The 14,806-nt window shown below is 40.3% G+C and overlaps 1 protein-coding gene across 4 annotated transcripts in view; it reads right to left on the bottom strand.

The window, feature by feature from the left end:
- The window catches only part of Nf1 (neurofibromin 1), a 55,282-nt gene that overhangs the window by 8,344 nt on the left and 32,132 nt on the right, over window positions 1-14,806 (bottom strand). For 3 of the 4 annotated variants that reach the window (XM_076437636.1, XM_076437638.1, XM_076437635.1), the window contains 3 exons: window positions 10,868-11,054; window positions 3,002-3,261; window positions 889-1,059 (listed from right to left, as the gene is read on the bottom strand). In XM_076437636.1, the coding sequence (XP_076293751.1) occupies window positions 972-1,059; window positions 3,002-3,261; window positions 10,868-11,054 (535 nt within the window). In that variant the 3' untranslated portion in view covers window positions 889-971. Of the gene's footprint in view, window positions 1-888; window positions 1,060-3,001; window positions 3,262-10,867; window positions 11,055-14,806 lie in introns of those variants that run through there. The other variant, XM_076437639.1, reaches the window with a different exon arrangement.

The following is a 14,806-nucleotide window of genomic DNA, read 5'->3' as shown; positions in this document are numbered from 1 at the left end:
TCATTTACATTTTCCTTTCTCCGATGTCGAGTCACGCTTGATAAAGGAGTGCAAAGGGTTAATATCGCCTTACGAGTTTATAGAACATGTTGAAACCGTTCTTAAGAGAATTATTTGAAATAAGTTTCAAATTCACTACATGCAATTAAAATCGACCCTTGAGAATGTCGTCTTCTCTTATTTTTTCAAAAGTAGCTTCTTAAGTCTTAACCGTACGAAATGACTCACTCTTTTATTATCCATCGCGTTATGATAATAAATATTATGTGTGACGTATAATTTACAAATAAATTAATTTCTCTTATGAATTAATATTTCTGTATTTATGCATAATATTTTACACGATACATAGATCATTAGACTAATGAAAAGCTTTAATTTTGTTAGGCACGTAGAAGAATTTATTCTATCTTTTAGTAACTATTAACTTTACTGGTGCTGTATATTTTATCGCTTCCGTCATGTAGAATGAATTTCCATCACAAAGAAAAATTGATTAGTGAAACCAACATTTTAAAAAAATATCAGTTCGTACAAATCTTTCAAATCGAATAATTAGCTACTGGCAGCATCATTTTATTGCGCAACTTTATTGTAAAAAAATATGTTGTTAAAATAAGTAATCCAAGTTCGTTCGTTATATAATATTATATATAAATTATTTAACACACTGAATACCAGGTAAATTTTATATTTGTTAATAACTGATAATAAATTTAACTACAAAATAAAATTGATTAAACGTTGAACATTCATCATTTATATCATTATTAAAATAATAAAAGTTTCCCAACAGTTTATCACGATTAAAGGTAAGTAAGTAAACAAATATATTGTAAATAATAAATAATTACATTAAACAAGTTTAAACAAGTTATTTAAACGTACCTTAGTTCTTGTTGCAATTTCCAACCAACTTGCCCCTTTCGCACATGTTTACAGCACTGTTTTTTAAATTCACACGCTAATTGTTAAGGTTGTGAACAGCTACTACTACAAGTATTTCCTCCATGACTCGTAGAATCCATAGAAATATCTCCTCTGCTTTCAATACTGCGACTAAAATTCATACAGTTAATTAACATCATAATTATCGACATCATTTTGTTTGTATCAATACCCAGTCAGCCGGGCCTGCCCAGTGTCGCCAGTTGATGACCAAATGGTCATCAATTACTCTCCTCCTTTTCCCCTTCCACTATCCCATTCCAGCACCATGCGCACCCTCCAACGTCCCCCACTAAGACCGTAGACCACGGTGCCCGTACCGTAGACTGGACTGGTCATTAGAGAGGGGGTACTTGTATTCCCCTCGATTTTCTCGACCTGGCGACACTGGGCCTGCCTCAATCAGATATAGAGCACAGCCTGGCAAGCAGATGGCGGGCATTATCCAGTCAGAACGACGCTCGAAGCTGCTCGAAGCATAGGATGCTCGGAATCTGCTCGATTCTGCCGGGCACACCCTGCCAGCATAAATCGCTACTTCTACTGACACAGCTGTGCATGGTATTCTCCTGGCAGCGTCAGTGTGCTCAGACCACTGATATGTATACTGTATACTAAATATGGATGCGGTATTGCCATAAGCCAGCTGCACAGCCTTTTGTCCCGAATTGATCGTAGAATACAATGCCAGCGCCGCCAGGGAGTGCCCGGTGTACTGTATCCCCCGTACTCCTTTTCACCTCCGTGATCCTCTATACTTTGCCATGTGTTCGCGTCCCTTCAGGTGATGCTGCTTTCAATCGAGTTGATTGGACGCCATCGACACCATGGTGTTCGAATTCGTCCAATCAACTCGATTGAAAGCAGCGCTACCTAAAGGGACGCGAACACATGGCAAAGTATAGAGGATCATGGAGGTGAAAAGGAGTACGGGGGATACAGTACACCGGGCACTTCCTGGCGGCGCTGGCATTGTATTCTATGTTCAATTCGGGACTTGGCCAGAACCCGAATACCGCATCCATAGTATACAGGGTGTCTCAAAATTACCTCCGGAGCCGAAAATGGGAGGTTCATGTGATCATTTCAAGCGACATTTTCCTTTGAAAAAATAAGCGAGTTTTTAATTCAATAAGTTTGTGCTTCTTCTATCGTTCAGGTAAAGTTGCCGATGATGTGGGTCCTCGCCGATTTCGATGACTTTGAAATATGTTATAAATTCGATGTTTTAAATATCTTTTTCCTTTGAAATAAAGCTCATCGAAATCGGCGAGGAGATAGTATGTACATCGATCGATTTACAATTACAAATTTTTACAATAATATCGTAAACTAAAGCCGATCGACAGAAACTGTAAAGGGAAATGTTGTTCAGAATCATGGTATTGACAACATATCCAAAGCTTATCGAAATTGGCGAGGATTCACATCATCGAGAAAAACTTTTGTTCGTTGCGACATCGCGGCGTGCCACCGACACTCGGCTGCCGGAGCGTCAGGCTGCACGCGTCTAGCTCGCGCTCTGATTGGTCCGTGTTTTCCGTTAATAACTCGTTAACGAAGCCGCGGACGACATTTTTTCAAAGGAAAATGTCGCTTGAAATGATCTCAGGAACCTCCCATTTTCGGCTCCGGAGGTAATTTTGAGACACCCTGTATATATCAGTGACTCAGACGGGATACGTTTTTTCGCGCATGCGCGTCCAAAACAGTAACACTCTGCCGACGCAGCTGCCTGGCCAAAACCGAGCATTTGACTTACTGGGTATATGTTATTATTAGACTGCGGATCTTTATGCAAAATAAAAAATGTTTGCACTGATCGCAAGACGCAGAAGCCAAATTTTCTTTATTTTTTTAATTCTCTTATTAAGCTGAAATGAATACATTGATGTCCTTAAATCTTCTTAATTCGGCCACTGCTTTAAATTGTACGTATCCATTTTCGTCATAAATGCATAAAATCCGCAGTCTAGTTAGTATATTTTACTAGAACATCCCTATAAACTCGAACGAAATGAAAGCTTCATTAAATTACTAATAATTCACTTACTCTCTGTGAACAGTTATAGTATTTCGAGAAGTTTCACCCTTTCTTTCTGAAAATGTACGTACACTGGTTCGATTAGTCCATAGTTTAGAACTTTTGCCTTTTGACGTGCCTTCTGAAGTTTGTATATCAATTCGTTTACTTTTCTCAGACAGAACTTCACTACTGTTTGATCCATCACCATCATCAACTGGCAAACATGTCTCTATCATTGCTTCTAGACAATTCACAAATAACTGAGCACTTTTAGCTGTGCAATTAGACTGAAAAATATTAAAAAAAAGGTGTTAAAAATGAATTAACATTTGTACTTTAATACATTTTTAGTGTACACAATAGTATAGTAATTCCCTCCAAGAGTGAAGAAACTAAGAAACCCTGAAAATTATCATTTATCGTATAGATCAGTGATGAGCAGAGCTGGAAGTAGGGCGTGGCGAAGGTGGCACCTGCCACGGGCGCAACGCACGCAGGTCTCGTGGGGGCGCTATGCCAAATTTTTTATTTACATGCAGCGCAAAGGCGCGAATTTTTATCGAGTCCCTAGCGTCCGAGATTCCGAGGCCACACGAGGCGCTCGAGACGAGCCGCAACGCCGAGCCCGACTCCCGTCCTGACGACCAAGCCTAAGAAAGTTATAGCGCCGCGCGCTGGTCAGTCTTCGGTTGGTCGTTCGGCGGGAAAACGCGAACGAGTGCGTAATGACGCAAGAAAGAAAACAAAAGATGATTTGCACGATACCCACGGATGAAAACGCGAACAAGCGCGTAACGGCGCGAGAAAGAAAACAAAAGATGATTTGCACGATACCGCAGTCGCCACGCGGACGACGACTGCCCGGAGCATCGGCGACGCAGGAAAGAAGAAAGTTTCAAGTGAGTAGATTATCTGGTTCGAGCAAAATTGTTCAAATTTATTCACGCTGAAATCAAACAACATTCCTTTGTATATATGTATTTGTCTATAGGGATGCCACCAAAGAAGAAATCAGGTGCTCAGTTTAAACAGATCCGCGAGGAGAAAAAGGCTGTAGCTCTAAAAAAACAGCGGTAATATAGAGCAATTCTTCCCAAGAGAACTACCATCGACATCGGAAAACACAAATAACGAACTAAATACAGAACTCAATCAACCTGAAAATATTGTACAAAACGTAGAATCCAACAGCTCAAACGGAATACCTACTGAGAATAATTCCGCAAATCAACAAAGATTAGAACATGATTGCGCAGTAGAAAATTCGATTGATGTTGATTTCAATAATCCTAAATCGTGGACAGTTAATAAGGACACTATCAAACTGTATATTGAACACGGTCCTATTAATGGCGACGATATTGTCATGTACCCGTTAACTAACAATAGACGTTTTGAGAAAAAGTGGTTCACGAGAACAATGACAAATGGAGAACAAGTACACAGGAACTGGTTCATCTACTGTAAACAACTTGACTCTCTGTTTTGTTTCCCGTGCACACTGTTCAACGACGACAGAAGCAGCATTTGGTTGAACGGTTTTAATGACTGGCAACATCTTAACCCCTATTTACCAAGACATTAAAGCTCTATATCTCATAGAGCAAATTATATAAAAACTAGAGGGTTATTGTTGCTCGCTCGCTTCGCTCGCTCGCGAGTAGGGTTGTTTTTGCTCGCTCGCTTCGCGAGCTCGCGGATAGGACTGCTCTTGCGAAAGGGTTAGTGGTACGCATGTCTAGTAGTACCTATAGCTATTAATGTTTTTTTTTATTTGGTGTGTGACTCTCCACGAGCCACACAAAGAACTTCCCGAATCGTTAGTTGCAGTATATTATTATCATTATTAAGTGTACGTTTTAAGAAGATTATACGTTTTCAGGGAAATTCAATAGTTTTCTACTTATCAAAATGTTTGCTATATGGCGTCGCATTAAACGAACATCGCAGGCTCGTTGCTCGCTTGGTTCCTTGTTATAGCATACTAATGTTGCAAAATAAATTGTCTTAATTAGTTTTTCGCAAACAATACAACTCCTCATTATCCGGGTTTGCAGTATTGATCTTGGTTTTCTTCGATACTGTTAATTTAAATTGTCCCAAAATATATAAACCGCGCTCAATTTTGAAACTCTGCTCAGTGCTACATACAACATTTGTAAAGTTCGCCTTTCTCATTTTTTAAAATCCAAACATACTTTCTCGTATGTTTGTCCCTGACTTTTATGAATCGTAATCGCTTCAGCAGGAACCACTGGAAATTGACTACGTGTGATTTGATATTTTTCCTCACTCGACATATTTACTTGATTCGATATTTTTATTATTGGTGTAAAATTTTGATCAATATTTGCATTTTTCATATAATCACGATAACGAGTTCTTACTTTCACTCCTACTCTGGCCAATTGAAAATCCAACCACAATATAGACAGAATTTTAGTATTTTCTTGAAAAGTAATAAATTTTAATATTCCGCATGTGTGTGTGTGTGTGTGTGCTCCATTAACCAATCCGTTTTCAACATCAATGTTATTAATAATTATCATATAGTTTACATTAATTTTCAATTTAATCTCAGTTAATAATTCGTTTTGAACTGATTGTTTTTTTAAAGATTGTAATGTTACGTCCGATGACGTAGTGCGTAGTTATAAGACTATATAATCGTGTATTATCATATATATATATATTGCTAACAATAAGTACACACCCATTGTAACACGAACATAATAGTTATAAGTGCATGTTACCGTCGTGCGTAAGCGATCCACGCACCGCCTATTCTCCGCTCTATCTTTCATTTTCCTTTCCCATTCCACTCATAAATCTTATTCCAAACCCAATCCCGTCAACTGTCCCTGTTGCCACGCGACGCTCGATAGTACGTCATCGCGTCCAGCGATCCCTACTCCTCGCGTTAGCGCTCCCTGACCTGCCAACCATTCCCACTCCTAATTACCCACTCCATTGACACCTCCCAAATCTAAGGAGCTCAATGGAGCATCCCATTCTTTTTGGCAGTTCCATTCCGGACTCCACCTGGAGTCATCCCCTCTCTTGTCAATCTCGCGTTCTAGTTCTTGCGTTATTAACATTAAGTATTCTGTGTAGCCGTCAACGGCATATTCCTTCAGTTCCTTTTTATTAAAGTTCACATTTTGCATTTAAATCGACCTCTAATCATTCCGACTCCCTAACACTCGTCGTATGTGGTATCGAATCCTTCGTTGCATTCTTCACACAGATTCTTTATATATTGTGTGACAGAGCCCATCAGGTAGCTCGGTACAATCTACGGATTCTGTGTGAAGCCAGCTATTGTTTCCACTAACGTAAATTCACGCTTGTTACCCGCACGATACCACATGCCTCGTCGCGCCGGGCGTAAGTACCAATTGAAGAAGCTCCTCCGCGACTACTTCCGCGAAGAGGCCGTCAAAGACGAATTCGCTAGAGTCATCGGTGTGCGCGGAGTTCCGATAATCATTCGCGATACGACATTCACAGGGAAAGTTCGCATCGTTCCGATCCAGAAGGAGCAGATTCTTTGGAGGGCACCTGTTCGACTTTCGCTGCAGCCTATCGATCTCGTCAGAGATCGATCCTCCTATCAGTCAGCTGAGCACGCTGCCTACCCGGCTCCCCAAGACTAATGAAGGCTGGGGGATTCATATTACGAGAACGGCGACCAGTATCGCCGTTGACTAGGTCAGGGTCCGGCCCTCGACCTCGCTCGAGACCGATCTTCTTATCTGCCGGCCGAGCGCGTGGCACGCCCGACTCACCCAAGGCGAACGGAGCCCGGAAGGATCATCTTACGAGAGCGGCGGCTAGTATCGTTATTGTCTAGGTCAAGATCCGGTGAGTGCTATCTGTAAACCGTAGGGAACCCGTAGCGTCGTGACCCGAGTTAGACACGGTTAGACTCGCCGTGTGGACTCAAAAGCTGAGTTAATTATTAGCGTCTTGATCCGCGAGCTCCTTGTTGCTTTAAGCAACAAATTTAGATCGCGGGACGTAACAGTAATATAAATTTTTTTTTGTACTTTCATCGATATTCTTTGAAAATGTATTCTCGGGAGTAGAGATGATTAACTCACTTTTGCATTGGGATGATTTTCGATTATTGTAAGCGGAAACATTAGCATAAGGTACAAAAGAAAAAAATTTTTTTTTAATTTTGAAAAAATGAAAAAAAATTTTTTTGTGTAATTACGTTTGTTTCTTCGGTGGAAACTTTCCGTTCTCTCGTATAAATTGCATTGTTGAATGAACTTCTTTCGAAAAAAAATTAAAAAACTAAAAAACTACTGGACCAAAATGGACCAAAATCTAATCAGCTCTAAGTTACGACGGGGCACATCGATTGCATCATTCATCATTCTGATCGCGTTGTTACTTTTTCAGAAAACGTTAACGAAAAATTTGATACCATAGAAACAGACATACGCGCGCGCGCGCGCACACACACACACACACACACACACACACACACATACGAACATTTTGATAAAAATAGTCTAAAATGACTCCAATGACCATGAAACGTGAAGATCTGCTAAAAAATCGATTTTCGAATTTCGGGGTCATTACAATAACTTCCCTATAAAATCGGGAAGTTAATGAAGAAGTTTGAGAAGAAGTTGAAATGTGGCGGCTTCGTAGATGACCATTTACTCGAACAACTCGAAAAAGAAAAGGGAAAGTGGAGACATGTATTGAAAGTAATACTCGATGCAATTTGGCACTGCGTCAAAAACAATGAAGCCCTTATAGGGACATCTGAAATCATTGGGCGACCAGACTGTGGAAAATTTCTGAACACGATCGAATTGATTAGTCATTACGACAGTACTATCAAAAAACATATTGACAGTCACAATAAAGGTGCAATTTCTTATTTTTCACCAAAAATACGAAACGAATTGATTGATTCGGCTGCCAAACAAGTTCAATCGCACATAATTCAATTCATAAAGAAAGGTAAATATTTTTCAATCCTCTTCGATTGTACGACCGACATATCTCATAAAGAACAGATGGTTCAAATAATTCGGTACGTTCACATTGATTCAAATAAGAAATGTAAAATTGAAGAAAGCTTCATCACTTTCATTAACACTGAAGCAAAAACCGGAGAAGGTCTTTCGAGAGAAATTATTGACAAACTAGCAGAAGATGGCTTGGAAATTGCAAATGTACGAGGTCAGTCTTACGATAACGGAGCTAATATGGCGGGCAAGTATAAAGGTGTGCAGGCACGAATATTAGCCTTGAATGAGAATGCACGATTCATACCATGCACTGCCCATAGCTTGAATTTGATCGGTGTTAATGCTGCGAATATAGTACCACAAATGCAAACTTTTTTTGGTATTATCCAACAAACTTATAATTTTTTTGTTGGCTCAGCTGCTCGCTGGAAATTACTGCAAACCGAACTAAAAACCACGTTAAAGGGGTCTTGTGACACGCGATGGTCGTCAAAAGCAAATGCCGTGCATGCAATGAACTGCCAACTGCCGGCAATCGTGAAAATGCTTAAAAAATGACAGAGTCTGATCAGAATACAGGGGACACAATAGTACAAGCGAAGTCTATTTTAAAATCGATACAAACCTTTGAGTTTATAGGTCGACTAAAGTTTTGGGATTCGCTCCTGTCAAAAATCAACCGAATCAACCTAGCATTGCAAGACAAAAACCTCGATATTGCTCGAGCCACAGGAATGATTAAAGGTTTGCTGTCACAATTGACAATATACAGAGAAACTTTCTTCCCAACAATTTTACAATCATCTGCTGTGACAGCTGAAGAATTAGAAGTAACACCAGACTTTCAAGACACTCGAAAACGGAAAAAGAAGATGATGGCAGGAGAAAAGGCGAAAGATGAATCACAACATATAAGTGCCCAAACTCAATTTAAAGTAGAACTGATACAAGTTATTGACTCGATGATTACCCAAATTAATACCCGATTCGAAAAGCGATTCTTGACACCGATGTTACTCAGCTCACCAAAATGGCAGCCGATCTTGCTCTCAAATATTCAAATGTATTGGAGAAAATATACGAATTATCGCTTAAAAATGTATATCCTAACATAATCACAGCTTTGAGAATATTCTTATGCATGCCTGTAACGACAGCTACGTGCGAACGTTCCTTCAGCAAGCTGAAGCTTATTAAATCATATCTGCGCTCCTCTTTGGGTCAAGAACATTTGGCGAATATGTCTATTTTGTCAATTGAGAAAGAAATAGCAACCCGCCTCAATTACGATGAAATAATCAACTTATTTGCGGAAGCGAAGTCTAGAAAAAAAAAGTTTTGATATGAATAATTTATTACCAAAAATTTTGTAAAGGCTTATACATTTATACGTATGTTTCATTCATTTGTAATAATTATACGATATGGAAAAATATTTGAGTTCAATATATTTTCCCATTATACTACATAGATGGTAGGGGCGCATGCCAGGTTGTTGCCACAGGCGCCAAAGCGGCTAGTTCCAGCTCTGGTGATGAGTAACCCGCGGACTGCAGTGGGCCAAAAGAGGATACCTAAGACTACGCGTGGGTCGCAACCGGCTACGAACGCAATATTAAATACTTTGTTGCGTCGCCAGCTCCATTTCAGTCTGTGTTTACGCTACGGTCTCCTAGTATAGAATACTAGTAAAAATAGCCGGGAAGTAACATTTAGTTTTGGCGATCCTCCTCTACGGAGGAATGCTGCACCTCGGATTACTCCGTATCAGCTACGCCGGCCTTGTTGTCCGGGCCAATTTCCAACTTTTTCTTTTTCTGTTAGACCTACTGTTTATAAAGGTGGGTTCCGAACCAACTATTGTGCCAACAACACGCGGAAAAGCACCATGTGGGCATTTTATATTCTTTTCTTACGGAATTCTCATCAAAATATTTGTAAAATTTTCCTGATTAAGGGTGTGGGTTCGGCTCGAACGAGAGTGTCGTGGCACACTCGCTCACCGCTCGACGCTGTATACGTATACGAGAATTGCAAGGGTCCAGCTTCTGTCTAATCACGTCTCGCTAATGCACATTTGGGGCCCCTACGTAGTCACAATCGCTAGATAAAAGATCAATCTAGCGCGCATAGTCCCTAAGATGGCCTACTTTTGCGTTTTCGAGGCGTAATTTGCATTATTCGGCAGCAAGTAACTGTCACTCGACAGCCACGATAGGCGGCAGCACTGTCGCTCCGCCATAATGCTTCTCAAACTTCGCTACATACAGCCGAATAATACAAATTACGCCTCGAAAACGCAAAAGTAGGCTACCTTAGGGACCATGCGCGCTAGATTGATCTTGTATCTAGCGATTGTGACCACGTAGGAGCCCCAAATATGCATTAGCGAGACGTGATTAGACAAAAGCCGGACCCTTGCAATCTGTGAGGGCGCCACCACATTCTCGCTCGACCAAGGTCAAATCTGAACATGTATCCTTAAGCAGAGTCCAAACACGATATAATTTGAATAATATCTTCTTGTGTAATGAGCGATTCTAACTCGTTATGAAATAAGTAACTGTAGGCAATCGAAATTGTATTGTGTATGATCTCGTTTCAATAAAAGAAATCTAATAAATATGTTAGAGAATCGCGTATATGGAGAAATAACTAAAAATAATAAAATTTTGTCTTCGCATTAGTCGTTCGCATTATCATTGATATCCTACTTCGAATTGTCTTACACTTTTGCACGATCGAGCCTCCAAGGGCGCACCTACTAGTAATGGTAATTTATTCACTCTTGGACTAAATCTTGTGATCACTCTTGGAGCGAATACTGTTTATGTATCTTTAGTTTTGGTTACACTAGTATCTTCAATGAATTACATTAACTATAAAATTCACTTACATTCGTATATGGGCCAGCAAATCTCCACAGTCCTCCAAATCCACAACTTTGTAAATAATGTAATTGTTGCTGGCTTGTATCTTCGCATGCAATCATATTCTGTATAATTGCTTGTACAGAATTTAATATGCCTTGATCGTGACAGGAAGACAAAACACTATTGATTTTTGCATCGAGCAGATTGTGACTGTAAAAATCAAAATAATGTAAATAACGTATGTATATATGTATATCTATATTATAATTACAGCAATAAGTACAGTTGTTATGAGTATAGTTATATTTAACACGTTGGCTGCCGTGATGGTCACTAGTGGCTGTCATAGCATGATTTTAAATTGCCATAAACCTCCGCCAACTGAAAAGGACTGTTTTCTCGCGACCCTCTCTCAACCTCAACTTGTCAATAATCACTTTGCAAATCTAAGGTTGGGGACCAAGAAGATCCTGCGACAGCATCCAAAGTATCATCAATTCGAGGTAAAGGAATGAGTAATAGGAATCTTTTTTAGGATCTATCCTTCTTTTTAACAAGTACAACTACAAGAAGAAGTCCAAAAAGGAGTCCAACGAGGAGCTTGCTTAATAGAAGTTTGATCTCCAAGATCAATCCTATGTTTAACAATCTTAAAACAACTCACTTCGGTTATGTCTTTGGTGAACACACGTTTAAAAGAAACCAAAAATTGTCTTTAATCCCTATCCTTTTATAGCTAGACTGCGGATTTTTATGCATTTATGAAGAAATTGGCTGGGTGAGTTATATAAAACAATCACCGATTAGAAAATTGAAGAATATTGTAATATTGTCTTTAATGCGATAAAGTCATTAAGGGATGAAATCAATTTTTATTTTACTTCTGCTTCCCACAATCAATACAGAATATTTTTATTTTGCATAAAGATCCACAGTCTACTTATTACCCTGGGAGTTCTGAAGCTGCAGACTACCTTGACTACCTTGACTAGCAACGAAACAATTACAAAAATGTCCGGTTCCTCCGCAATTCCAGCAAGTAGGCGTGTTATTTCCGCATACCCTATTAGAGTTTCGTGACCGAGCCTTATCATAATTACTTTTTGAATTCCGGAAGTCCAAAGCGACGGTTATTCAAGGAAACGGTCGCGTTCAGATTCTTATCGTAAATGCAGTTATGCAATGACTCTATTCTCAACGCTACATCTAAAACTGCATATAGCAACGTGGCATTAATTGATGCGAGGGTAACAATTTCTTTCAAGTCATTATTCCCTATTGCTTCGATAAATTTTTCACGAGCCTGCTTATCCCAAAACTAAATTGTCAAACCCGCGAAAACTGTCCGAGACAAAAGACAAATCTGTTATTTCTCTAATTTATTGTATTATTATCAGCGTTACTAGAACATTTCTGCGCCAGATAATCTTTCCACGAACTAGACCCATTAAACGTAGTAGGTCTACCGCGATGAGGAACAGGGGACATATCGCAAACATTATTCGATTCGCAAATCTCTAAACCTCATACCTCTATACCTCTGTTGCGGACCGGACAGTGTCAGTTTTTGTTGCGAACCGAATAGAGTTAACCCTTAGCACTCGAGTGGCGACTCTGAGACGCCACTAAAAATTGCTGTGCCATTATTGAAAATATTGTTTACGTTATTAGATATGTTGGTATCTATTCAATTACTAAACATTTAGGTATTGTATGAGGTATTATATCAATTTCATATCCACCAAAGTTAAAATATCGTAGAGAATGTAAATATTTTAGGTCGGAAGAAATGTTTAATTTTCGAGTTAAAATAGCTCCGAGTGCAAAGGGTTAATTGCGTTGTATTTCTAAGTTCCAGTTATACCAATTGAATATTTGTGAATTACGATTGTACAAGGGGTCACGGGTAGAGCGAGAGTTTTTGCGAGCCTCCCGTAGTGGGTGTATGCTTGGAGACTACATGTACGAGGGGTATCCACAAAGTAAGTTTCCCACTCGTCCCATAGCTAGCAAACCTTATATTGTGCGAAACGACTGTGCGTATGTGATAGAGCAATGACGTAGCGTTCTCACAGGAGGGTCGTTACAGCCCGGACCTCGCTCCCAGGATTTCCATCTTTTCCTACACCTTAAGAAGGAGGCAGACCTCTACGACAGGGGTATTCGAAAGTTGATCCCACAGAATGACAAATGTCTCAATTCCGGTGACGACTACATTGAAAAATAGCTGAACACTTGCTGTATCTGCTGCAGTAAATATTTCCATGAAATTGTGTTTTGTTTCTGCAAGCCGTCCCAGGGAAACTCACTTTGTGGACGACCCTCGTATAAAGACCACGTGGCAAGTAACTAGGCCCGTTTTATGACCAAGGAGGAGGGTGTTACCACCCTCCTGAGAATTAGGTCAACGTGCACGATACGACCTGAAGGTCGAGCCGGGGCCAGTAGGCTTGCGAAACCGGCGAGGAACGGCGAAAACATAATTATCGATGAGGAAGGGGAATGGAAGCCGCGGGTCGGCGGTTACCGTCATAGCGAAAAGGATTCACTCGCTGTCTTTCAAACGAGGTGGTATACGAAAGAAGCTTTCCTCGCGGCCTCTCGCGACGAATTGCGTGTGATTATTGTCCTGTTGACTCCAGTCAATGAATGCTCATAAGGGGGGCGTAGAGGGAAATGGAAAGAACACAATTTTTAACTTTGGGACTTTGTTTGGACTAGTTAGGAGGTAAACATACTAAAAGTCCCTACTCCTAGGAGGTGAGCGTAGAAGTTACCTTTTTCGGATTTCCGCTTATATTTCGGAAACTACGTGTCCTAGCGATAATACCATTCCATACAAAATTGAAGCTGACAAAATGTGCTATAAGATTGATTCCATTCAGTGTTTCGCTATCTCGCATAATTTCCGAGATATCCGAGCTCAAAGTTCACGAATTGTGAAAAAGAAATTTTTGCCTCACATTTTTTGCCTTATTTGACTAGCTAACTCTTCAGCACAATTAGTGAACTTTGAGCGCGGATATCTCGGAAACTATGCGAGATAGCGAAAAACTTAATTGAATCAATCTTGTGGCACATTTTGTCAGCTTTAATATTGTATGCAATGGTCTTATCGCTAGGACGCATAGTTTCCGAGATATACGCGGAAAACCGAAAAAGGGGACCTTCTACGTGCCCCCCTGCACCCCGCTCACCTTCTAGGAGTGGGGACTTTTAGTATGTTTACCTCCTCACTACTCCAAACAAAGAACCAAAGTTAAAAATTGTGTTCCTTCCATTTCCCTCTACAACTTTTCGTTGACTGGACTAGTTACTGTATTACTGTATAGTCATTAAGTACTCGGTGTAATAAGTGTTCGCATTAAATACTGTTTCCCAAAAGTTTGTCAGTGATTATCCTGCGCAAGCGTTAACAACGTCTATCGTTCAAAATAGCAGCTCCACTACTACTATCCTGATTTCTGACGAGCTGACATGATGGCGAGAGAAGTTTGAAGCAATAATTTCCAGTGAATTAAAAGGTTGATTGAATCTAGCCTGTTGACGGCACACTGCTCCATCAATCTTTCCTCCAATCGCGTCTCTCTCCGTTCCGCGGACCGCTTCTAAGCAGCAAATCGCTCCTCCATACGAGCCTCCAAATTATAAAATTGTCGGTTCTACAAATCGCCGACCATCGCCGGAGTATCCGCACTGTCAGTCGAATCCCACTTCTGATACCAGTGTTGCGCAGGCGGCCCCGTGTCCTGGGCATTGTCGACGCTACGATGAAATAGACGGATTAAAGTATACATAAACTTTTTATTCGGAGACAAGGAGCACTGATCCGTCGCGTCCGCTCTTCACGGCGCCTGTCCACCGACTATCTCTTGTCCCTGTTACATCGTCGTTACCAGAACGACGCTACAACCGGGATCACTCGGGGTGTATCAATATCAAATCAATATCCGTAACAATAC

The sequence above is a fragment of the Lasioglossum baleicum genome, chromosome 13 (genome assembly GCF_051020765.1).
Source record: "Lasioglossum baleicum chromosome 13, iyLasBale1, whole genome shotgun sequence".
Taxonomy (NCBI): Eukaryota; Metazoa; Arthropoda; class Insecta; order Hymenoptera; family Halictidae; genus Lasioglossum; species Lasioglossum baleicum.
The sequence above is the reverse complement of the archived record's forward strand: the minus strand, read 5'-3'. Positions and strand labels throughout refer to the sequence as shown.